At 44.4% G+C, this 27,003-nt stretch overlaps 1 protein-coding gene across 2 annotated transcripts in view; it reads left to right on the forward strand.

Moving 5' to 3' along the window:
- LOC138945644 (mucin-4-like) overlaps positions 1-26,671 on the forward strand; it is a 55,706-nt gene extending 29,035 nt beyond the window's left edge. For both annotated transcript variants that reach the window (XM_070317124.1, XM_070317125.1), the window contains exons 2-6: positions 6,246-6,469; positions 17,104-17,230; positions 19,593-23,256; positions 23,622-23,735; positions 24,102-26,671. In XM_070317124.1, the coding sequence (XP_070173225.1) occupies positions 17,112-17,230; positions 19,593-23,256; positions 23,622-23,735; positions 24,102-24,545 (4,341 nt within the window). In that variant the 5' untranslated portion in view covers positions 6,246-6,469; positions 17,104-17,111 and the 3' untranslated portion in view covers positions 24,546-26,671. The remainder of the gene's footprint in view (positions 1-6,245; positions 6,470-17,103; positions 17,231-19,592; positions 23,257-23,621; positions 23,736-24,101) is intronic.
- The last annotated feature ends 332 nt before the right edge of the window (positions 26,672-27,003 follow it).

Here is a 27,003-nt window from a genome sequence, read left to right on the forward strand (position 1 = left end):
AAAACTTGAGGGTATTCCAGTTTACGTCGTACAGAGGGACAGTGGATATGGGCCGAGAAGAACACTTCATCGAAACATATTGCTTCCAGTGGGAGCACTCGGTTGGCCTTTACCCTCTGATCAGCACAAAGCGTTGAAGGAGTATCGACAAAGAGGACCTAGAACAGCGGAGAAGAATCTCCAGGAATCTGAAAGCGAAGATGAGGAATCATTGTTTCCAGACTTACAGATCAAGTTAGGTTTGGATGGGAATAGAACATTGAGGCCTGAAGCACCCGAATTCGTTCCTGTTATTCCTCGTACAGAACAGGAAGAAGATGTACTTCTAGAACCAGAGCAAGATGTTTCCCAAAGTGGGAGCCAGGAAGAGGCAGGGGATGTAGAACTGCCCATGGAGGTTACATCAGGTGCCTCTACAGATCGCCCAGAGGACGGTCCGGAGAATTCAGATGATGACAAAGAAGGAGTAAAGGTTCCAGCTGAGGATGGAGCAGTACACACTTCAGCATCCGAGTCTGATGAAGTTGAGCCTCATGAAGGGTCAACAGAAGATGACCTTGAAGTGAGTGGGCAGCAGCGACAGGAGTTGCGTCGTTCTAGTAGGAGGCGTAGGCCTGTGGAGAGGCTGAATCTTATGCACCGGTGTGTGTGCCGGGAGTCAGTTGATCTTGAAAAGTTGGGAGATATTCATCGAAAGATGCAAGGTCTGCTAGATTTTGGTCATGTTATTCCTCCACCCAGTTTGTTGCGCTATGTTGTTTGGGCAATCTCGGAATTGTCAGGCGAGCTGGAAAAGTGTTGGAAAATGAATAGCAAAAGTTCTTGAGACAATAGTTTGTCGGATATGATCGGAAGTAGAATCAGGATATATTGTATACCTGTTTAGTTTTGTGCGTTTTGGTTAAAGCGATGCCAACCTTTAATATAGGTTATTTTATCAGTGGAGAAATTAAGTTGGTGATGAAAAATGTTTTTGCCCTTTTAATTTAATAAATTAAAAGGAAACATTTTTTATTTTTTCCCAGGGTAAGTGTAGTACTGTGTGAAATAGCACTACAGTTGTTGTCTCCCTTCCACTGTTCAGATGTTCTATTCTGTACGTGTTTGAACTAATAGTGTTTTGTGCTACAGTAAATTATTTCCCTTGAACCATGTTTGAATATCAGGTGAGCTCGAGGGGATCCACTTTGAAAAGTTTACTACCTCCTTTTTTTGAAGATAAGTACACCAAGCTGTAAATTGATTGCAGAAATTCCATCCTTTTGTATTTGTTAAAAGTTTGCATTAAATTTGATAAGAGTTGATAATTATATTTGAGCTAAAAGGATATTTTGTTCAGTCAAAAATTATTGCAGAAGCACTCAGAATTATTTGGAACTTTGGTGCGGCGTATTGATATGTGAAAATCATCTTGCCGGTACGGTTGCACTACTTTTAACTGGGAAAAGGTGACAGGCAGGGGAAATTTTGGTGTCCCTGAAACATCATTGTTGTATCAATGATTGTGGAGTCCTGCTTGTAGCAGGTATGTAAAACATTTTATTGATGATTAGTTCAAGTGTTTATAATCGTTTGGGTGTGGAAAATGACAGAGTATTCTAGAAACTTATTATTTTTTGAGTGCAGCCATGCAACCATTTTTTGCACCGGTATGCTAAGTTTTGAATAGGCATAGATCTACATGTTTCAAAGCACTTGAATGATTTTGTAGAATACTTAGAATTGTCAGCATAATTTGTATGTTGGACATTCTGTTATTTGTGGAAAACATAGAAATTGGATTTTGATTTAAATCTAAATTCAAAACGAATTAGCACTGAACATGTGTATGACGTCACTACCGGAAGTAGTCGTCCGTGTCGCAGTAAGTTGCTGCAGTTGTTAAATGCTTTCAGTATATGATTGATGCTGTGGACAAGTGAAGAGCATTGCTGGTTCTATACTAGATCTGATAGTGATAGAACAGAAGTTGTTGCATTTTTGACATGAGATGATGTCTTAAGAGAAAATAATCTTTCCTTGAAAAAGGGTAGAATTCTTTTAGTGAGTTTTAATGATCTCATTGTTGTGAATTATGGTGAATCTAGACCTCACATTTTCTTGAAGAAAATGGTAATCGCGCGTAAGGACTAGACTGTAATTATGCACATGTAGTATTTCTAGTATTCAAGATACTCAAGGCTGCATTATGGCAGGGAGACTTGTGATTTTAGAAAGAAACCTGCTCACAAAAACATTGTTCACAGTATTGTACGTTGCTATGGATACGAGATTGTCCAGCCACTGCTCTTCAGTTGTATTCAGTACTGTTAATGACGTAAAAGTACGTTAGTATTTAGTATGAGAGTATGATTTTGAGAAGAAGCAGCTAGTTTTACATTTTAATCTTTATAAGGAAACAGGAAACATGATTGATTGAAAGGGTCATGTACGTATTGATGATAGAATAATTTTTGTTGGTTGGAATTGAAGTTGAAGTTAGGATTTTAGGTTATAACATTTAAGGTTTTATAAAGTTTTGCAAGTAGAATAAGTACTTGAAGAAGTAATTCACAGTGTGTTTTGATGTTGGAAACATATTTTTTGTCATGAAACCGTACACACCCGCACACACATATCAACACACATGCATACACAAACCACATACATGAAACATCAAGAAGTGTATTGTTTTGTTTGTTTAGACCAGCAAACATTGAGGTAACACATAGATAATGGTGTTGTGATATTTGTGTGTTACAGGATTCAGTTCTGGTCAGAGTTGTAGTCAGAGTTTTCTTTTAGAGTTTTTTAGGGTTGGAATATAGAATCAGAGTTTTTGGATTGAAATTAGAGTTCTACTTTATTGTTTACATCGAGAAAATAAAACAAAGAAAAGAAACAACAGACTTGTAGTTTGCCACTTGCGGATGAAAGGCGCACACATGATCCCACCCTTCAATGTAGCAATGAACTCACCCGAGTTGGTTACATTGAAAAAAGTGCTTGTGTTCAGTTCTGTTGTTTTGCAGTTATAGTTTCGCCGGCAGTGTATAAAACACCAAAACAAATCTCAAATCGTCGAAAACGTTGTCGTGATTGTGACGCATTATGTTGAACTCTCTCGTAGCGATTCTTCCATAGTTAAGTATACTTTAATGTTCTGACTTGAACTTGACTGATTTTAGACAGTGATCATAAACTCCGAACACTGAAGCCATCATCATCATCATCATCATCATCATCATCATCATCATCATCATCATCATCATCATCATCATCATCATCATCGTGCACCTGTTGTATACATATTCTACCTTAGGCACAAGGCGTACAGGATAGGTATTCCAGGGCAACCATAGGGCAATACGGCGTAGCATGGGATATCCAAGAAGAGCAACTGCGGATGTCAGCGGGCAGAGATTTTTAAACACAAGGGGCTTGGGATTTAAAGGAATTCTTTCCGTATTTTTGTAGTTTGAAGAACTTTTCAGAGCTTTGCAGTACCGAGGATAGATCTATATTTGGGAAGGGTGTTGCCAAAGTGCCGAAATGCGCTTTGTAAGATGCCGTGAGATTCGCAAAGATTCTGATTGGTCATTTCCCCATGATCATGCTCACGCCCACAGGCCCCCACAGAATATACCCAGGATACGCCAGGAGGCCCTTGAAGCCACAGCATACCGTATTCTCCGTCGCGATATAACCTTGAACGGTTGAAAACGACGTTAAACACCAAATAAAGTAAAGTAAATACCGTATTCTGCGTGCCTTAAGGGCATGCAAATGTGTATGCATCGGGTGCATCATCATCATCTTCATCATCATCATCATCATCATCATCATCATCATCATCATCATCATCATCATCATCACCAGTTCCCTGACTGGGACAGCCGTCCAGGGGAGGGGGGGGGGGGGGGCGTGTGAGCAGTAGATGTAGAGTCCCTTCTCCAGGCTGTTCTGTGGTGGTGACCGTCGACAGAAGATCATTGTTCAAAGCTCATCTGTGTCCATTCCTTGACGTTGTCGTACCAGCTCTTTCATTGTCTCGATTTTCCGCGTCTGCGTCCTCCTTTAAGGCCAAAAAATAAATAGGTCTGTTTACGGTAACCCGACCGACCCTATTTTTTTCGCGCGACCCTAGACTTTTTTTGGCATTTGGGAAAAAAAATAAATAAATAACGTAAAAATATGTTTTTTGGAAAAAAAAATCCCGACCTACCGACCCTATTTTTTTGGCCTATGTTACCGTAAACAGACCTTTTTTTTTGGCCTAACCATTCTTTCTGCGCACTATTTACACAGATGTCGATGTAAGAGGTCCATTATCCAGGCATTCTACGCGTTTGAATTGCGTTATTTGCGATTTGATGGAGTGCCAGACAAAAAGATAAAGTTGAAATTAGGCAGACAACCAAATTGACCTCATTTTCTATGATCGTTCTTGTCAAATTTGAGACACGCACGCACGCACGCACGCACACGCACACACACACACACACACACACACACACACACACACACACACACACACACACACACACACACACACACCTACAAACAAAAACAAATAATAAAGTTTAGCAACATCTGCCGGAGGGCCATCACTTCTTTATAATTTGAAAATGAATTGGATAATACGTTGAGCTGCCAAATAATGCAATATCGACTTTCTGTGACCTTACACATTTTGCGCATACACCAGAAAAGTGGATCGATGCGGGTATCATATTGTTCCACTGATTGGTATTGTGCTAAACATTCAATTTGTTCATGGTAAAAAGTGCGCGACTCACCATATGTCATTGACATGTGAATCAAAGAGCTTGATATTCCGAGGCATTAGTTTCATTGTCGTTGTGACGGGCGAAGTGGCCCAGTGGATAAGACAGACATCAGCCTCCTAATCTGAAGGTCGTGATTTCAAATCCCGGCCGCGGCCGCCTGGTGGGGTAAGGCTGGAAATTGTTCCGATCTCCCAGGTCAACTTATTGCCTTATCCCCCTTCGTGTGTACACGCAAGTACAAGACCAAGTGCGCACGGAAAAGATCCTGTAATCCATGTCGGAGTTCGGTGGGTTATAGAAACACGAGAATACCCTGCATGCTTCCCCCGAAATCGGCGTATGGCTGCCTAAATGGCGGGGTAAAAACGGTCATACACGTAAAAATCCACTCGTGTAAAAACGTACGGAGTGAACGTGGAAGAAGATTGTCGTCGTCTTATTGAATTTAACTAGCAGCTGCATGCGTAGAGCGCGCATCTGTTGCCACGTGTATCATTCCCCATTACAAATCTTCTATTTCAATGGCTTTACATTAGTAACAGCTCGTACAAAAGTGGCTTATTAGAATTATGCGTGTGAAAAAAATGAGTTTTGTTTATGTCATCAACGGAGCAAAGGAAGCTTAGTAATAGGATAATTACCTTATACCTCCGAAATGTCAAGCACAAACACACACACACACACACACACACACACACACACACACACACACACACACACACACACACACACACAAACAAACACACACAGTAACACACACATACACACGCACGCATGTATGTAAACACACACACTAACACACACACGCACACACACACGCACGCACACACACACACACACACGTGCGTACGCACGCATTCTCGCACGCACAAACACGCACACACACACACAAAACGATCTTCGCCTTTATCGCTGTACTGTGTCGGGCATGCTGCGTTTTCACATTGTTCATTCTTTCCAACCAGCTTGGCCATTATGTCCGCCTGAGTGCGGCTTCAATTACGGGGTGTTTTGTTCCTTTTGTCTCCCCACACACAAAGTTAAGGCCTAAAAAAAAAAATAGGTGTGGTTACGGTAACCCGACCTACCCTATTTTTAGGGGCCGACCCTATAACTTTTTATTACATTTGTCAAAAAAACAAAAACACACACAAGTAAACGAGTGCAGAAAACGCAATGAAAGCGAAAGCGCCCGAGTCGCACACTTATTTCCCTGTCAAGTAGGTTTAATTTGTACACATTAGAAAAAAAAGTTTAAAAAAAAGAAAAGTGATTGCCTACCTTCCTACCCTATTTTTTTGGCTATGTTACCGTAACCACACCTATTTTTTTTTTGGCCTAATGGGATCACACCACACAATATTAAACTCACAGCTTATCACTCACATCACACGTTTTAAATTAGAAATAAAAAGGGGCCTTCACTCGACATCTTGATCACGTGGTGATGACGTGTTTCTATCATCGTTGTTGCAGATGGCGACAAGACAAGAGTGAGAAAAAGACAGAGCCTCACTGTTTTTTTTAAACAACGTGTACACGTGTGGATCATGATCATGACACTATGGAAGTCACGCTCGACGAAGAAGGTTTGATTCCAATCCGTTTCTGAGCCCTTCTCGCTCTATCCATCCACTGGCCGAATCGAACAGGACAAGGCGATTATTTCGGAAACTCTCTGGGATTGATTTCCGAGTCGGGTGAGTGTAAACGCTTTTGGTGTATGTTACAGGGCGGGGATGTAGCTCAGTCGGTAGCGCGCTGGATTTGTATCCAGTTGGCCGCTGTCAGCGTGAGTTCGTCCCCACGTTCGGCGAGAGATTTATTTCTCAGAGTCAACTTTGTGTGCAGACTCTCCTCGGTGTCCGAACACCCCCGTGTGTACACGCAAGCACAAGATCAAGTGCGCACGAAAAAGATCCTGTAATCCATGTCAGAGTTCGGTGGGTTATAGAAACACGAAAATACCCAGCATGCTTCCTCCGAAAACGGCGTATGGCTGCCTAAATGGCGGGGTAAAAAACGGTCATACACGTAAAATTCCACTCGTGCAAAAAACACGAGTGTACGTGGGAGTTTCAGCCCACGAACGCAGAAGAAGAAGAAGAAGGTGTATGTTATTACTATATAACGGACCCCTTAATATAAATATTAATACTATATAACGAATCACTCAATATAAATTGTAATACTTTGTGACCGGTAGATCTGTGAAAGTTTTCCATATCAGTGTCCCTAATTGAAAGAATTGTTGTTGTTTTCAAGAATTAAAACACATAAGAAAGGTTAGTTAATTGAACGTTATATAGACAGAACAAAACATTCACGAGTACGTCGACCTAATAGTCTTTGTAATGGACAGACATACACATAATTAAGAGACAAGTTAGTACAGGGACAAACTTGAGAGTAGGCGTTGAATCCGATCTCTCCATCAAGATGTCCTCCTCTCACGGTCACTTTTTTTCCTCCTCTTCTTCTTCTTCTTCTTCTTCTTCTTCTTCTTCTTCTTCTTCTTCTTCATCTTCATCTTCTTCTTCTTCTGCCTTTATGGGCTGAAACTCACCCTTATCCCCCCCTCTGCTTCTTTCTCTCTGTAAAGGTGTAGGGCTAGTTATTTTTCGTTATTCCCCCCTCTGCTTCTTTACCTCTGTAAACTTGTAGAGCTAGTTATTTTTCGATAATGACCCAGCAACCAAACAAATAACGAGCCAGCAACAGCCTGAATCCTCGATAGTGCATTTAAATTAACAACTACAGGCCTGAACACATGAATCTCCATATAAAATCCATGAGTTCGGTTGTTTTCTGAATCTAGATCTGCCGTGCACAAACCGTTCATCACAAGCAAATTCCCAAGGCAAGTAACTCATACTCTAGCGACAAGAGTAGTTCCCCTTCTTTTAACGCAGTTTCTTCGACAACACTGACTGCAATCCGACGGTCAGTTTTTAACAATATTTCATTTTATAAACAGATCACACGCAACCAAATGCACACATCTCATCAATTTAAACAAAATAAAGCGGTTTCATACACTATTTTCCCCAGAAAACTGAACTTCATACAGTAATTAACGTTGGAACACGGGTGCAAATGTTCGTCTGCTAGTCCCATTTGACGAAAGAACATTATCTTAAGCGATACTAAAACATAACAAGTCGCGTAAGGCGAAAATACAATATTTAGTCAAGTAGCTGTCGAACTCACAGAATGAAACTGAACGCAACGCAACGCAGCAAGACCGTATACTGGTAGCATCGTCACTCCACCGCCCGTGGCAAAGGCAGTGCCCGTGGAATCGACAAGAAGAGCGGGATATTCGTTGCGCTGAGAAGGATAGCACGCTTTTCTGTACCTCTCTTCGTTTTAACTTTCTGAGCGTGTTTTTAATCCAAACATATCATATCTATATATTTTTGGAATCAGGAACCGACAAGGAATAAGATGAAAGTGTTTTTAAATTAATTTCGAAAAAAAAATTTTGATAATAATTTTTATATATTTAATTTTCAGAGCTTGTTTTTAATCCGAATATAACATATTTATATGTTTTTGGAATCAGCAAATGATGGAGAATAAGATAAACGTAAATTTGGATCGTTTTATAAATTTTTTACAATTTTCAGATTTTTAATGACCTAAGTCATCAATTAATTTTTAAGCCACCAAGCTGAAATGCAATACCGAACCCCGGGCTTCGTCGAAGATTACTTGACCAAAATTTCAACCAATTTGGTTGAAAAATGAGGGCGTGACAGTGCCGCCTCAACTTTCACGAAAAGCCGGATATGACGTCATCAAAGACATTTATCCAAAAAATGAAAAAAACGTTCGGGGATTTCATACCCAGGAACTCTCATGTCAAATTTCATAAAGATCGGTCCAGTAGTTTAATCGCTCTACACACACACACACACACACACACACGCACACACATACACCATACCCTCGTTTCGATTCCCCCTCGATGTTAAAATATTTAGTCAAAACTTGACTAAATATAAAAAGAACACACAATATCTGCCTTTACCGCCACAGCAGAATAACAGCATATCATAATATCTGTGTACTTGATTTTAGTCCAAAACAGGGAAACTGACAAGAAGTGTAAACAGAATGGAATGATTTGCACGGAACTATACAACCGCGCATTAGTCGATCGCCTGCGCAGGTTGACTGGTTGAGTGATTCGGATTCGATCAAACTTTCGCACAAAAACTCCTGTTTTCTTTGAATAACTGAAGAAAGGAGGAATAAAGAGGTTACACACCTCGTCTCAGTGATTATTAAAAATAATGGTCTCAGTTCGCGGTCATGAAAAAGCTCGCTGAAGCTCGCATTTTTCATGATCCGCTAACTTCGACCATTATTTTTAATAATCACTGAGACTCGGCATGTAACCTCTACTTATTGCCCCCTCTGCTTCTTTACCTCTGTAAACTTGTAGAGCTAGTTATTTTTCGATAATGACCCAGCAACCAAACAAATAACGAGCCAGCAACAGCCTGAATCCTCGATAGTGCAATGGGTTGAGAAGCTGTTCTGTTTTGGTACTACTTTTGCGACTGAAAAGTTCCGAACGCTCTATACGTACGAAATATACATCTCTGGAGCAAACAATACACACATACCGCATTTAAATTAACAACTACAGGCCTGAACACATGAATCTCCATATAAAATCCATGAGTTAGGTTGTTTTCTGAATCTAGATCTGCCGTGCACACACCGTTCATCACAAGCAAATTCCCAAGGCAAGTAACTCATACTCTTGCCGACAAGAGTAGTTCCCCTTCTTTTAACGCAGTTTCTTCGACAACACTGATTGCAATCCGACGGTCAGTTTTCAACAATATTTCATTTTATAAACAGATCACACGCAACCAAATGCACACATCTCATCAATTTAAACAACATAAAGCGGTTTCATACACTATTTTCCCCAGAAAATTGAACTTCATACAGTAATTAACGTTGGAACACGGGTGCAAAAGTTCGTCTGCTAGTCCCATTTGACGAAAGAACATTATCCTAAACTATACTAAAACATAAACAGAACACACACTATCTGCCTTTACCGCCACAGCAGAATAACAGCATATCTGTGTACTTGATTTTAGTCTAAAACAGGGAAACTGACAAGAAGTGTTAACAGAATGGAATGATTTGCACGGAACTATACAACCGCGCATTAATCGATCGCCTGCGCAGGTTGACTGGTTGAGTGATTCGGATTCGATCAAACTTTCGCACAAAAACTCCTGTTTTCTTTGAATAACTGAAGAAAGGAGGAATAAAGAGGTTACACACCTCGTCTCAGTGATTATTAAAAATAATGGTCTCAGTTCGCGGTCATGAAAAAGCTCGCTGAAGCTCGCATTTTTCATGATCCGCCAACTTCGACCATTATTTTTAATAATCACTGAGACTCGGCATGTAACCTCTACGTAACTTACCCAACAACCAAAATCACTTACCCAACAACGGGCCTGAATCCTCGATAGCTCACAGGTTTGATGAGTTAGACTTTGAGGGAACTACTTTAGCGATTGAAAAGTTCCGAACGCTCCAATGTACGAAATATACATCTCTAGACCAAACAATACAAACATACTGCATTTAAACTGGCAACTACAGGCTTGAACACATTAATCTCCATATAAAATCTATGAGTTTGGTTTGTTTTCTAAATCCAAATCTAACGATCAGTGCAGAGAAACTCGCTTTAGATCTCGTATGAGTGCAAGCAAACTCCCAAGGCAAGTAACTCTCGTACGACAAGAGTAGTTCCCCTTCCAAATATTCTGAACTGAGTTGCTTCCGAGGACAAGAGACTGCAATCCGACGGTTAGTTTTCGACAATATTTCATTCTATAAACAGATCACACGCAACCAAATGCACACATCGCATCAATTTAAAGAACATACAGCGGTTTCATACACTATTTTGCCCCAGAAAACGGAACTTCATACAGTTTTTAACGTTGGAACACTGGTGCAAAAGTTCGTCTGCTTGTCCCATTCGAAGAAAGAACATTTCCTAAGCGATACCAAAACACGAACAGAACACACACTCTGCCTTTACCGGCACAGCAGAATAACAACATAACTGTGTACTTGATTTTAGTTCAAAACAGGGAAACTGACAAGAAGTGTTAACAGAATTGATTGATTTTCCCTGAACTATACAACCGCGCATTATTCAATCGCCAGCGCAGGTAGACTGGTTGAGTGATTTGGATTCGATCAAACTTTCGCACAAAAATTCCTCTTTTCTTTGAATAACTGAAGAAAGGAGGAATAAAGAGGTTACATACCTCGTCTCAATGATTATTAAAAATAATGGTCTCAGTTCGCGGTCATGAAAAAGCTCGCTGAAGCTCGCATTTTTCATGATCCGCTAACTTCGACCATTATTTTTGATAATCACTGAGACTCGGCATGTAACCTCTACGTACACTCGTGTTTTTTTCACGAGTGGGTTTTCACATACATGTATGACCGTTTTTACCCCGCCATTTAGGCAGCCATACGCTGCTTTCGGAGGAAGCATGCTGGGTATTTTCGTAGTTCTATAACTAGCGGCCGAACTTATGAAAAGGATTACTGGATCTTTTCCGTGCGTACTTGGTCTTGTGCTTGCGTGTATACACGAAGGGGGACAAGGCACTAGCAGGTCTGCATGTAAGTTGACCTGGGAGATCGGAAAAATCTCCACCCTTAGCACACCAGGCGCGAACGCGCGACCTTCCGCTTTGGACGTCGTCTTATCCACTGAACCATGGCGCCCGTCGTTTCTTTCAACATTCATTCATTACGATGCAGACGTGGAATTCAATGTTTCTTTTTGTCTACTACAAAACGTTAAAGTCTGAAGTGTGTTTTGATTTGCTTGCTCGATTTTGGGAACAAATACAACTGTTGCAAGTTACCAGATTGTGACGTCGTGTCCAGATTGTGACGTCGTGTCCAGATTGTGACGCCGTGTCCAGATTGTGACGTCGTGTCATAATTTTTATATTTTTAATTTTCAGAGCTTGTTTTTAATCCAAATATAACATATTTATATGTTTTTGGAATCAGAAAATGATGAAGAATAAGATTAGCGTAAATTTGGATCGTTTTATAAAAAAAAGTTATCACAATTTTCAGATTTTTAATGACCAAAGTCATTAATTAATTTTTAAGCCACCAAGCTGAAATTCAATACCAAAGTCCGGCCTTCGTCGAAGATTGCTTTGCTACAATTTCAATCAATTTGATTGAAAAATGAGGGTGTGACAGTGCCGCCTCAACTTTTACAAAACGCCGAATATGACGTCATCAAAGGTATTTATCGAAAAAAGGAAAAAACGTCCGGGGATATCATTCCCAGGAACTCTCATGTCAAATTTCATAAAGAACGGTCCAGCAGTGAAGTCTGAATCGCTCTACACACACACACAGACAGACACACACACACACACACAGTCAAAACTTGACTAAATGTAAAAAACATAGTGGGGAGGTAAAGCAATGTTAATGCAATGTTCTGGTGACACAAAAAGTAATAGACTGTCTGTCGCTTTTGCGAAATGGGCAAATTTTAGAAGCCTTTCCGCATTTTCGGCAAAACGCTGCCGATTTCACGTAATGGGCAGCGCCGGTTTTGCCGATTACGCAAAATGGGGGAAAATGTTGCCGATTCCGCGAATTCGGCAATTCCGTGAATTCGGCACGACATATATGCTTCTGCGTTGATTACGAAACATTTAAACATTGTAAGAACCAAAACAAATGGTTATATATGCAATTAAACCATCCATCCATCCATCTCTCTCTCTCTCTCTTCGAACAACCTACTGTATAAACGGCCACCTAGGTTCACATCTTGCACCACTTATTCAGGTTATTTCCTTTCTTGTTTAAAATTTTTATTTTTATTTATTCTTTTATTTATTTATGTATTCAATTATTTATTTATTCATTTACTTATTTACTTATTATTCATTCATTCATTTGTTCTTCTTCTTCTTGGCGTTCGCAGAGGTTACACAATCAGTCCAGCACTGGTGATAAATGTTGTCGTTTTCTCCAACTCCTGTCGACTGCCGTATAGTTTGGTCTGCAAGGGAGTTGGTGACGGCCACACTTCTTTTCGTTCCTCATCTAGTAAGGGACATCGCTGTAAGATGTGTTCCGCTGTTTGGTCCTCTTGACCGCAGGCACAGGTTGGTGATGGCGCCAGCTTGAACTTTCGGTTCATGTGAGCATTGAGCCTGTTGTGGCCAGTACGCAGCCTGATGAGGTTGACTTGCTGCTCTCTGGACATTGTGTGGTAGTCATCTCTGTTTGTCCTTGGCCTCATCAATGCCTTGATGATTGTCTTCTGCTCACTAAAGCTGACACTGTTTTCAGGTTGGTCTTCCACGGCTCCTTCTTTTGCCAGCTCATCTGCCCTTTCATTTCCTGGTATCCCACAGTGTGCTGGTATCCACTGGAGGACAACTCTTCTGGTTTGTCTGACCATCTGTAATGCTTTGGCCAGCTGTGGGAGTTTGTCGTTCTCTAGGGCCTGAAGGACTGAAAGGGCGTCCGAGAGGAAGACAACTTGGTAGCAAGGGTCTGCGGAGTCCTGAACGAAGGAGGCGGCCTGCATGAGAGCTTCTGCTTCTGCTTTATAGTTTGTGCAGTGTTTGCCAGTGGCAACGCTGGATGTAGCTGTATGTCCCCCAGGGAACTGGATCAGAATGCCTGCACCTCCATTGAGCACGGCGTTAGTTGCTGATCCATCGGTGTATACATGGATCCACGCCTCTTTTGGGTACTGTTCGTCGATCAGGGCTAAGGTGAGTGCCTGTCGAGCTGTGTCATTCTGATCTTCTCCTGAGGTAACATGTGGAACACTGGTGCAGATCTGGATGCCTGGTTTCTCTGTTGCCTTGGGGGTTTCCTCTTCTTCTTGAGTCAGAGGTAGAGTGTTCTGTGGAAGGACTTCCCTGTACTGTCGAGAAAGTCTCTTGCTCTCGTGTACAAAACTGCTCCGCTTAAGCCGGTTCTTGGTGAGGTTGCTCAGTCTGTGCTTCATGGGGTGGTCGGGTAGGCACTTGAGCTTCTCGGCCTGTACCATAGTCTTGGCTTCTCTTCTCTGACAGAGGGGTTGGATGGTGGTAAGCTTCTCCATTTCCTTGATGGGCGTGGATTTCATTGCACCGGTGATGAGTCGGAGGGCCTGGTTTTGCACACGGTCAAGGGTCTGCAGGTTTGTCTTGGCTGAGGTTGACCACGCTGTGGAGCCGTACTCGAGGTGGGGTCTGATTGTTCCCTGGTATACTGTCTTCAGTATCTTCTCGTTCGCTCCCCAGGTGGTACCTGCCAGCTTCCTGAGTATGGCTAGCTTGCGCCGGGCCTTCGTCTCTGCCTGTGCAATGTGTGCTTTCCAGGTCTGCCGTCTATCAAAGGTGACACCAAGGTACGTTGCTTCTTCATCCTCTCTCAGAGGAGTTCCACCAAGCCTAATGGTTCCGGCTTTCTGCTTTGGCGACAGTGTGAATAGGGTGGTGGAGGATTTCTCCTTGTTGATGGAGACGCACCAATCTTCTGCCCATGCGTTCAGCCTATCTGCCGCTTGCTGCATTCTGTAGGTGGCAGTACTTGCGTGCTCCTCCTTGCACCAGATCACAAGGTCGTCTGCGTAGAGAGCAGCTTTGATCCCCTTGGGCATCTCAGACACCAGATCGTCGATGAAGAGAAGGAAGAGTGTTGGGGAGAGGACTCCGCCCTGAGGGACGCCATGACGAAGGAGGAACTTCTTGCTTTTGGTCTGGTCGACGTTAACTCTTGCCCTGCGGTTATAGAGGTAAGAGCGAATCCACTGGTACATGTTGCTGGACACGCCTTTCCTCAGCAGTTTTACAAGGAGTCCATCTTTCCAGACCTTGTCAAAGGCCTTCTGAAGATCTATCCAGGTGACGAAGACCAGCTTCTGTTCCTGAAAGGCATCTTCAACTTCTTGCGCCAGGTAAGTGACCTGATCTTCAGTGCTGCGGAACTGTCGGAATCCAGCTTGTTCAGGGGCGAGGAGGTTCCTGGATTCCAGGTACCATCTGAGGCGCTCGTTCACAATTCTCTCCAGGGTCTTCACAACACAGCTGGTGAGGCTGATTGGGCGATAGCTGGTGGCCTTCTTTGGATCCTTCCCTTTTTTTAAGATGGGGATCATGATCGCTTCTCGCCAGAGTTGTGGTAGCGATCCTTCTTGCCAGCTGCTGTTGAAGACCTCGAGTAGCTTGTTCTCTGCTGCACTACCAAGGTGGGTTAGCATCTCGTTGGTGATGCCGTCTGGGCCAGGGGACTTCTTCGCCTTTGTCTTTTTCAGAGCTGAGTGCAGCTCGTGGAGTGTGAGTGGTTGACTCATGGCGTCCACTGTCGACTGTCTGGCAGGTCTCTCTCTTTTCTCTCTTCTTGCTTCTCTCTGTTTCTCGGGGCTAACATGGAGGTTGCTCTCAGCTGCATAGCTTTCAGCAAATTGGTTGGCAGCATGCTTTCCAGTTAGCACCTTCCCGTTCTCTTCTAATGTGATCTTTCCTCTGCTGGTGTTCTCATCATTCAACTGCTTGGTGAGCCTCCAGAGCTTTCTGCCATCTTTCTCAAGGTTCAGAGAGCTTGTCTTCTCTTGCCAGCTTCTCCGTCTTGCCTGTAGCTTCTTTTTGAGAAATTTGGCTTTGGCTTCCTGGAGGCGGATGTTGTTGTTTTGTGACGGGTTGACTTCTGCTTCCCTTCTGGCGTCTGCCAGATCATCATCCAGTTCCTGCAATTCATTACTCCAGTAGGGCTTATAGTCTCTCCTGGCACCCCTGGAAATGGACTCACGCGCTGCTCTGAGGATGCTCATGTTGAAGTCCTTCGCCACCATGTTGATGTCTCGACCCTCGACTCTGATGTCTTTGGTGAGTTCGCTGGTGCGGTGTCTAAAGAGGAACCAGTTCGCTCTTTTGTAGTTCCACCGTGGGAAGGAAGCTTCAGTGCAGGACTCCATGCCCAGGGTCAAAAAGACTGGCCGATGGTCACTTCCACCTAGCTGTTCTCCGACCTCTCTGCTGGTTAGCTGGTGCATGTCTTCCGTGCAGAAGGCTAGGTCAGGAGTTGATGTAGTGTGCCATCTTCTGGAATAGAATGTAGGGCAGTCAAAGGGACTGTTCAAAAGGATGAGACCTTTGTCGTCCTGCCAGTTCTCCACCTCTTCTCCTCTCCGATCCAGGTGGTCATATCCCCAACTCTGTGAATGACTGTTGAAGTCACCCACCACGATGAAGTTGGAGGCCTTTGCGGGGATCGTGTCAAGGGCGAGGTGTCTATCATTGGGGCAGTAGAAGTTGACAAGATGGAATTCTGATGTCTTCGTCTGGATTCGAATCACCTGATATTCGGAGTCCTCCATGTGCGTTTCTATCAAACAGGCATTGATGTTGTTCCTGATGAGGGTCAGGATTCCTCCTTTGCTTCGGTCTGTTCTGTCGGACCTAAGGCATTGGTAGCCTCTCACTTTGAAGGACTTTTGGGGTGTCAGGTGCGTCTCCTGAATACAGCAGATGTTGATGTTCTTCTCATGCAGGATATGCTCCAACTCTGTCTTCTTGTTCAGGATACTTTCTGCGTTCCAGTGCATGACCTGAAAAGGTCGCTGCTGACTGGGTTTCTTCCTGGTTGTGGTGGTGCCAGTCACTTTCCTCCCGCGTCCCCTGGCGTGACAAGACGGACGGGAGGGACCTCCAGTAGTTGGGGCTGGGTCCCTTTGAGGCATGGGACCCGACGCTGCTCCACCCTGGGGGGTCCTCAATGGGCGAGCGCCATTTCCATCTGTGCTGGTTGATTGTGTCATCATTTGCGTAAGTGCGTGTACCCGTGGTTTGTTAGAATGCGCCGTGCGGCCCGGGTCCTCCGTCTTCAGCATTCGGGGTTTTCTGTCGGGGTTACCTCACCCTTAGCTCATGGCCCGTACGTCCTACCCTGAGAGCACAGGGGGGAGGATTTTCCGGGATCCCACCTGGAGCCAGTTTGGTCCGCGGCCGCAAGCGGCTGATCTCCATATCTGAAGACCGTTCCCCTATCCGCCACCCGGGGACGCGCTGGGTTGGGGGTGGTCGCCCCACTGAAAATCCCACACTGGGTTAAGAAAGATCAGCCTGTCCCAGATTCATTTGTTCATTCATTCATTCATTCATTCATTCGTTCGTTCGTTCGTTCATTCATTCATTCATTCATGCATTCATTCATCCATTCTTTTGATTTGTAAATCATTTATTCATTTAATTATTTATTCATATGTTTTTGTTTTGTTATTTGGACTCAGGCGCAGCGATGAACAAGCGACCCGCACCACCATGGGACCCCTTCCAGCCAGGCCTTCAGGTGAAACGTCCGAGACACAACAACCCCCCTTCACCTCCTCCAATGGGGGGAGACAACAAGCTCAGCGGGTAGGACAATTCAATTGTTTGCACAGTCTATGAACTGCGGCTTGGACTTCAATCCTTTTTGTCTTTTTATTGTCTGTTTGTTTCTTGTCTCTTAAACGCCACCTCCACAGCTAGGGACACTTTCGTGCATGTGTGTGTGCGTGCATGTTGGATGTTGGTTGGCTGGTGTGTGTGTGTATGTGTGTGTGTGTATGTGTGTGTGTGTATGTGTGTGTGTATGTGTGTGTGTGTGTGTGTATGTGTGTGTGTATGTGTGCGTGTGTGTATGTGTGCGTGTGTGTGTGCATGCGAGTGCATGTGTCTGTGTGAGTGTATGTGTGTGTGTGTCGGTGTCTGTGTGAGCGTCTGTGTGTGTGTGTGTGTGTGCGCTTGTGTGAGTGTGTGTGTGTGTGTGTGTGCGCTTGTGTGAGTGTGTGTGTGTGCATGCGATTTGGAAGGATGCTCTTGATCTTGATACGCGCTCGTGTGTTATTTATTCATGAACTTGTATATAATGCTGGTGTGTTTTTGTACGCACTTAATCTGAGGATCTTTTATTGGTTTTAAGTTTAACTAAGATAGAGAGAGAGGGCGAGAGAGAGAGAGAGTGTGTATGTGCGTGTGTGTGTGTGTGTGTGTGTGTGTATGCCGTGAGAGACTGCTTAGGATTTTTATATGTGTTTTAGTGCAATCCTTAATTCTTAGTAAATGTGATGTAGGCCTATTTTATATGTCTGTGATCGCCTGACACTGCATGGCAATTTTCCTTGTTTTTATAAGGACAGTAACATTTTGAGTCTTGAGTCTTGAACCCAGGGGGCCATGCATGCAATACCGATTAATCTTATTCTCTGTACCCGGCCTACTCTTTTAAAAAAAAATCCTATTTACATTAAAGACGTATCACAGTAAAAGGTAAAAGGTTCCATAAAATTCAGATTCTTTCACAGTTCTATCTTGTTGAAAATCTTGATCTCTGTCAAAAAAATTAAGAAAATGTTGTCCGGGTAAATGTCCCGGAGGTTAGCGGGGGTGGTTAGTAGCAAGATCTAGAGCAGCACTTTTCAGGACGTGTACGGGAACGTGTACGGGTAACGTCATCAAATCTAGTTTTTACGTCACTCGTTTTGCCAAGATCTGCAGTCTTGGTGGGAGCAAAACAACGTATGCAGTTGGAACATTGGAGAAAAAAAGTGAGTCACGGGTGACGCAATATCTACACGTACACGCACAGGTCTTTGCTACACGTTCGATCTTCTAGAACACTGTGATACAGTTGTTCACCGACTCGGAGGACAGTAGGTCAGTTGGACGTGGATTGAAAATATCTATAGGCCAACATTTCCTGGCTACCAGGGAACAATCGGCCAAACAGTGTTATATTTGTGGACTGAAATAGATAATTTGCCTGAACGGGTTTTAAGCTAGCTCTTTGAAACTGTACACAGTCGCAGGGTTTGATTACCTGTAGACGTGACCTATTAGCCTGGTTGATAATACCTGGCTCTAATTCTAAGGTCAAGGTGGGGCGGGTTGAGTCCGGGTCAATATATGCGAAATTATCATTTTCTCTCAGCACGCATGGGGTAAGATCTACAGGCGATTTGTCTTTGATTTAAGTGTGTTTGTAAAATGAAGGGGAGTCGTAAGAGTATTTGGTCTTCTTGTTCTGAACAGAAGCCTGAAATGTGAACTAAATGAAATCTCACAGCAGCGGGATTTTGGTTTGCTTTGCAATTTGAAAGTAAACTTTCCGGTATTTTTATTCTTGTTATTTGTACTGAGAAAATGTGAACAGGACAGGTTGGAAGATTCAGGCCATCCCTGAAATCTCTATCCTTTCAAAATAAAACTCTGCATTCTGACTCAACAGATGCTTTGACCTTGCACTGAAAGTGTACATATGTAACCGACGTCAGTGGGTTCTCCTTTCAAGGAATGCTATGTCACTTCGCTCAAAGCCTCCCCCTCTTAGTTATTCCACAGGCATCTACGACCTCAAAACTAATTTCCATTGTGATCTCCCCAACTCTGTTTTCTGCAGATGCGTCAATCTGTCTCAAAAACTTTAAGTCGGCGGGTTCTACATTCAAGGTATGCTGTGTCACTTCGCCCAAAGCCTTGTCCTCTTGTTTGACCCTCATTCTGGATTTAATTCCACAGCTATCTAGTTTATTCTCAACAGTAGATTCTTCACTCTGTATTCCACAGATGCTTCGACCTGTCAATGAAATTGTAAGTCGGCGGGTTCTATATTCAAGGTATGGTGTGTCACTTCGCCCAAAGCCTTGTCCCCTTGTTTAACTCTCGTTCTGTATTTAATTCCACAGGTATCTATTCTCTACATCAATTTTTGTTGAGATCTTAAATCTCTATTCCACAGATGCTTCGACCTGTCACTGAAGGTGTACGTCAGCGGGTTCTACATTCAAGGCATGATGTGTCAATTCGCTCAAAGCCTTGCGCCCACTCTGCGTCAAAAAGGCCCCAGGTTGATTCAGGAGCTCGAGGAAGGGTGTTCAAGGTTCGTCAGCACTTTCATGTTCCGTGAGTGGGAGAATGGAAAGATTCCGCTTCTCAAGCCGTCCGTCATCCCCCCAGAAGAGGCACCAGCTTCTCAACAGGCCTTTCCGACTCAGCGTTCAGGAAATTCAGGGAATCAGGCTGGTACGAATCGCAAGCGGTCCCTTGTTCCTTCAGTGTTGCAGGAAGAGGCAGCAGCTTCTGAACAAGAGCATCAGACTCAGCGTTCAGGAAATTCAGGGAATCAAGATACCAATAATCCCAAGAGGTCCGTTTTACCCCCGGTTCAACAGAAAGAGGCACCAGTATCTGAACAGGTTAATCCAAACCCTCAGACCCTGCGTTCAGGGAATTCAGTGACACAGGGTGAAGAGCATCTCAAGTCGGCCTCTCTTCCCCCGGTTCAACAGGAAGAGGCACCGGTTCCTGAACGGCTTAATCCCAACCCTCAGACTCAGCATTCTGGTGAGCAGAAGGAATCTGAAAATCGTGGACAGCTTCGTCGTTCGTCAGAAAGAGAAGGAGAAGACTCCCATGTTGCTGGACAAAGCGACTGCCCAAACGATACACAACCCAACCGCTCCCCGTGTGCGTATACTGAAACTCATGCCCTGCTCAATCGTGTGGCAAAAACACAGGACGCTCCCGTTGCCAAGCTCAACGATCGTGAAAATGACGAAGGACCTAACCCTTCAGCAGATGCAGTCGATCAGAATATTTCAGGTACGAAGTGCCAAAGTCACGGACAATCTAACCGCTCTTCCGCAGATGCAGGAACACAGACTGTGCCAAGCCTGGAGTGCCAAGAAACTCGAAACCCTACCTCCACCAATGACTCGGGAAACGCAGAGGAGCAGAACGCTGAAGACTGCCAGGACGAGTCTGACTGCGTTACAATCAACATAAAACTGATCGATTATAAACCTCAAGATGATGTTAAAGAGGAGGCACGCCATGGTGACTGTGCGTTGACTCATTGTCAACGCTGTGGAAGTGACGTCACTGATTCAGAGAGCACGAAGAGTACACCGTGTTGCGCAAAACAAGCCAAACAGACCGTGGAAAAATTCACACAGACAATCAAAAACGCCAAAGGTTACTGCGAAGGCTGTAGAAAACTGGAAAAAGAAACCGATCACAGTGAGAGTGGACACCCAAACGTGGATTTATGCCCACAGTTTAAGAGCGAAAACGAAACACCAGCCGTCACGCGCCAACGGGGTGAGAACATTGAAAAGGACGGGTCCCGAAATCAGGAAGTTATGAGCATTCAGCAGAGCCCAGAGTCAGAAGAAAAGACCAAGGAAGACGTTCCTCCTAAAGTGGACAAGCCCTCAGTTGGTCAGCAAAGCTCACAGTCTGTCGAAAAAACAAAGGAGAGAGGTCCTTCGCAGAATGAGAAATCCTCGACACCAACGTTGCGCTCAGAAGGCGACTCCGAGACTGGTGCACCAGCACACACCATAGACCAGACAACACAAGCTGAACCTCATACCTTGCAGGTTGAAATGTCTGGAAGAAACCCACCATTACGAACCGGTAATGATGGAGAGAAAACCGAAGAAGGATGTGAAAAACAACAAGCGAGTTTTATTCAAAAACCTGAAGCACAGTTCAGTAGGACAAGCTCACAGACTGCAAATCCGCCGATGACGTCAAATGCACCGTTTCGGGAAAGTCAAATACAGAAGGGGAATCTGGAGCTGCCAACGAACACCCCTATGCAGGCTCAAAGTTACGGGATACCTTACTCTCATCCGAACAGAAATTCCGAGCAAGCTGGCAATCAGCAGACTCATCAGTATGACAATGCTAAGTCACTGAACACCGGAAATCCCCAAGCCTCGCTAGCGACTACAGAAACCTTTTCCAGGCTTGTTACGGGATTAGCGCAGGCGTTTATTTCTGGGGCTCAATCAGGAGTTGGAGCGCCATGGCTTTTTGGAAACCCTCAGCAACTTTTGGGCACCAGCCCAAGGATGCCTTTCGCAGGAAATGTTGCGCAGATGATTGCTGGGAGGTTTTGCGGGAATCAGTCTCAAACAACCCGTGGGCGGGGACAAGGATCAGTACCCCAACGACGCATTTGTGGAAATGGTCCAGCAGTGACTGCAAGAAACACAGCGCAATCTGAGCATGCTCAGTCCTGCGGATATCCTTCGCAGCCATGGAGATGCCATGGATCAAGGCCCACACAGTTTGCGCAGGTCAGTGGAAACTTCGTCCAAAGAGGAAACCTAATGTCGACAGCTGAAGAACAAGCACATATGATGTCAATGCAAAAGTGCCAGGCAGTGACGCCCGGCACTAATGTTATTGACGCAAACACTGCCTTTGCTTCTTTTCAAACGTCAGGTCTGCAGATGAGAGCAGGACTTGATGGAAATGGCGTGTACCAGAGTACACCTTCATGTCCAAGCATGTGGCACGCCGATGTCGAGAGTCCCCTTAACGCACACAGAGCAGGTCAGCCCTCTGTCTCTTCTGGACAGTTGGACTATGCATCGTCAATCACACAGACACCCGCTGAACGGCCACCAGTACAGTCCCTGCAATCCGACATCACTTCTCAGTCGCTTCAAACAAATCCTGATCAACTGAAACAAACGCCTGCGAAACAAGAACGAACTAGTGGGCAGCCACATACGACTTCTGATCAGTTGCGAACCACCGTTCGACAGATACAGAAAACAGTCGAAAAGCTGTGTCAAAAGCAAGCAAAATCCCAGAGCAAAACGAAGCTGAGCAGGAAAGACCGAGGGGAAAGTGTCGTTTCTGAATCAGATTCTGCCAGCAGTGCAGAGCCTGAAGTGTCGACAAAGGTCTCTTCGTCTGTTGCGAAACCAGTTGCCTGTTTTGCTGTGTCTCAGGCGAAGAAATGGATCCCGATTAAGCTGAAGGGCAACACGAATGATTGCGAGAAGGATCAACCGAACGACCGTCAGCCAATCCAGGACTCTGCTGGCGTTACAGTAGGCAGCGCCTCTACAAGCTGCCCCAGTGCCGAAACCGACGTGAGAATCTCAGCTCACGACTTAAACTTGTCTCATAAAACGTCTAGTATATCTTGCAAACAGTCAAACACAGCAGATAACCCTTTCCAAAAGACCGACGCCATGACCGTTGCTGGAACAGTTCAGAAATCCCCAACTCCGATGGCGAGAGAGCTACAGACCAAAGACACGCAGAAAGATACACTGAAGATTCTGGACAAGACGACCAAGGCTACCACCATGACTACAACCGCTCAAGAGCCCCCGTTCGGGATGACAAAAGAACTGCTAACCTTGGGACATTGTTCGAATCAAGCCTACCTGAACTCTATCCCTGTAGAATGCATTCCGCTTCCATTACCGAAGAAGGCGGACAAGAGAGAGCAGCAGACCGAAACGGAACATAAAAGCCCTGCTGTGATAAATCGCAGGACCATGACCGTTAGCCCCAGGCTGGTAAACAGGCGAGTGATGACAGATAGGCCAGCTATGATGGATTCAGGAACCGTGACGGAGCCGGTTATTCAGAAGGTGAGACGTGTCTGTTAGACTCGTCTTTGTTGCGGTGTGTGTTTGTGTGTGTGTGTGTGTGTGTGTATGTGTGAGTGTGTGTGTGTGTGTGTGTGTGTGTGTGTGTAAACGAGAGAGAATCTGTTCTTCTGTCTGTATCAGTCCGAATGATGTCCAACTCAACAAATAAGTGCTATACTTGCAGTAGGGATTCTGGTCTGGACCGTCTTTTTAAAGGAATGCTAGAGAAAATAAAATACTAAACTGAATTTGAAGTTTATGGACAGAAGTGTTTTTTTACATTTCTTGTGGCTGTCCTCTTTGTTGTAACTATGAACTGCGGCTGTGACTTAAATACTTTTTGTCTGTTACTTGTCTGATCTAAGGCGGTGTCCACGCTAACGGAGAGAATTCCAATGAGGGACTCTTCAACCCTGACACGCTCTTTGAGGTCAATCATCACCAGGTCTGCGCAGACTGAGGCGGTGATTCTAGCAGAGGTATTAATTAGTATCGTGTGTGTGTGTGTGTGTGTGTGTGTGTGTGTGTGTGTGTGTGTGTGTAGATTCGTGTGTGTGTGTGTGTTCGTTCACGCACGCGTGCCCGTGTGTTTTTCTTTCTCTACATTATTGCGTGTGTGTGCGTTTGTAAGCGTGAACACGTGTGTTATGCTGCCTACTCAGTCGTGCAGGTATGTTTATCCACACGTGAATTTATGTGCGCTCTCTCGTGTTTGATAAATATTTCATTTTTTCCGCTTGACCTGGTCCGACGATTCCAAAGACAGCTGTTTCACCGCAATTTCTCTGCCCTTACAAAAAATAAAAATAAAATAGAATAACACTCTTGTACTTTGTCTGTTCAAGGCGGCGACTTCAACGTTAGAAGCGCCCCATTACGTCACAGCAGATCGCGCGACGATGACAGAGAGAACTGAAGACAACCAAGAAGTAAAAACTACAACACCTGCTGCTCGCAAAACGCAAAACGTCGCTACACAACTATCCGAGCCACCCCTGCTGAACGAGATTGAGACTCTGTCCAAACCGGACGCGGAACTAGTCACTTCACTACCACCGGATATGACGAATAGTCACGGTCACGTGACAACAGCCATGCCGGAACTTTTCATTTTGCCGCCGGTAAAAAGAACTGTTTTGACCTGCGTTCCTTCAGGAAGCGAGAGCAGTGCTAACACTGGAGGATATACTTCATTGACTTCGAATTCCGCGGAGGGAGAAGAAGGAACCGTCAGAATCACAGTCCGGGTCAGGGTTGGGAAGAACTTACTGGCCAAACCTTCAATGTAATGTGGTTTTTTGAGAATTCAAAAGTGGTCGGAACACAGCGTTGCCGATAGTCGTGAACTGCCTTGAACTTATAGCAAAATTGTATGCAGTACGTTGAACCCATATCGACATCGTCGTGGAATTTTGGCGTAACTCGTTTCAAATAGCTTATCAGAAAGACAAAACTAATTATTTTTTTATTATGAAATAGTGATTATATGTTCTTCCTGGTTTGGATAGAAAGATAAAAGAAAGTTTAATCGTGCATTGTCAATCGTGTTTAAGATTTTTGTCCATGGAGAATGTTCGGTAGCTCAGTTGGTAGAGCACTGGACTTGTGATCGAAAGGTCGCAGGTTCGAATTCGGGCCGGGACGGACACGGGTCAACTTTATGTGCAGACCCAGAGACGGAAGCCATGTCCCACCCCCGTGTCATCACAATGGCACGTAAAAGACCTTGGTCATTCTGCCATAAGTGCAGGTGGCTGAATACACCTAAACACGCAGACACCTGGGTAGCGCGACTCCGTTGCTGCTAGCTTTCCACTGGGAGGAAGCGACCCGAATTTCCCAGCGATGGGACAATAAAGTAATGAAAATGAAAATGAAAAATGAAAATTTACTTAGTCTAAAGCTAAAATAACAAATAAAAATCGCCAATCATTGAGTTACGCCAAAATTCCACGATGACATCGATACTAAGCTGTAAACCGCAACACGGTGGCCTAGTGGTAAGGCGTCCGCTCCGTGAGCGGGAGGTCGTGGGTTCGAACCCCGGCCGGGTCATACCTAAGACTTTAAAATTGGCAATTTAGTGGCTGTTCCGCCTGGCGTCTGGCATTAAGGGGTTAGTGCTAGGACTGGTTGGTCCGGTGTCAGAATAATGTGACTGGGTGAGACATGAAGCCTGTGCTGCGACTTCTGTCTTGTGTGTGGCGCACGTTAAATGTCAAAGCAGCACCGCCCTGATATCACCCTTCGTGGTGGATTGGGCGTTAAGCAAACAAACAAACAAAGCTGTAAATGTTGAAGGCAGCTGGCAGCACGCGACCTGATTTAGGCTTGTGTGCTACAGCTTTATCTTGGATGTTGCTGAACTGAACAGCCCTTTGTCTAGAACACTGAATTTTCAGTTTATACAAGAAGGATAATAACTATGCTAATATTAAAACTTATTCAAAATGTTGTGCGTTTTTAGAGCGAATACTGAATGTGTAAACACTTTGGTTATTAGTCTTCTAGGTGTATATGTGTTTCCATATGTATATTAACTGTACATGTTTAAAATGATGCGGATGCTAATGCTGATGTTGAGAGCTAGTACTGAATGTGTTCACCTTTTGATAAGTAGTCTTCTGGGTCACATCAGCTTACGTGTATCCACACGAATGTGGACATGCCATGTCAATATTTTTGTCTAATGCCATACATCTCAAAGAAGATGCCTGTATGTGTACATATAAATGGATTTTGACAGTTTATTTTCAATTGCAAAAAACTACAATAAAACACCACCAACAACAACAACGCCAACAACATCATCATTAACAACAACAACATCACATCTTCCTATGCACAATCCATTTCGAAATACATTTTCTCAACATTGCGCTGTTCACCGATACTTGTTTGAAAGATTTCTGCGTATTGATGCAAGAAGACAGTACCAGTTGTGTCCCTTCTCTCGCGCGCCGAGCAACAAAACCTGTCTCCTCTCGTGTAACATGCGTGTGGACTGGATTTGTGATCCTGGGGTCGCGGGTTCGAATCCGAGCCGGGCTATGCTATGCTAACGTGGTTTTTCTGTCTCCAGAACTAGTGTCTATTTGGGGCATGACGTGGTTATATGCGAGGACCGTGACGGACACGGGTCAGCTTTATGTGCAGACTCAGAGACGCCTCCATGTCCCACACGGTGACACGTAAAAGACCTCGGTCATTCTGCCATAAGTGCAGATGGCTGATACCACCTCAACACGCATGTGTATCTCATCTAAAGTCAGGATAAAACCCGGGAACATGCCTCTAATAGCTTTGCCGTGAGGGAGTAAAACTTGAATTTCCCTGTGGATAAAGTTTCGTGTATTAGTCATCGCCGTAAGTCAGTGTTTATTGCCACTCGGATTAAACTTGCTTTGTCACTGTGCCGCCATTGTGTTTGTGAGAACAGCAGTTTTGAGTTATCTGTACGAGTAGTTTGTTTTGGGGTGGACTGGAGTTCGGTTGGTCTGTGTATTCACACGAACACGCACACACACACACACATAAACACACACGCACGTGCGCACACATGTACACACACACGCACACACACACACACACGCATGCATCCATACATGCAACACACACACGCGTACACATAAACATACACAAACCTGTGCAAGCACACACACACCCACACACAGACACCCACACTGACTTACACACATAACAGGGCCGGACTAGAGGGGGGGGGGGGGGTGTTACAGGGGTTGCGCA

This window comes from Littorina saxatilis, linkage group LG13 (assembly GCF_037325665.1).
Source record: "Littorina saxatilis isolate snail1 linkage group LG13, US_GU_Lsax_2.0, whole genome shotgun sequence".
NCBI classification, from domain to species: domain Eukaryota; kingdom Metazoa; phylum Mollusca; class Gastropoda; order Littorinimorpha; family Littorinidae; genus Littorina; species Littorina saxatilis.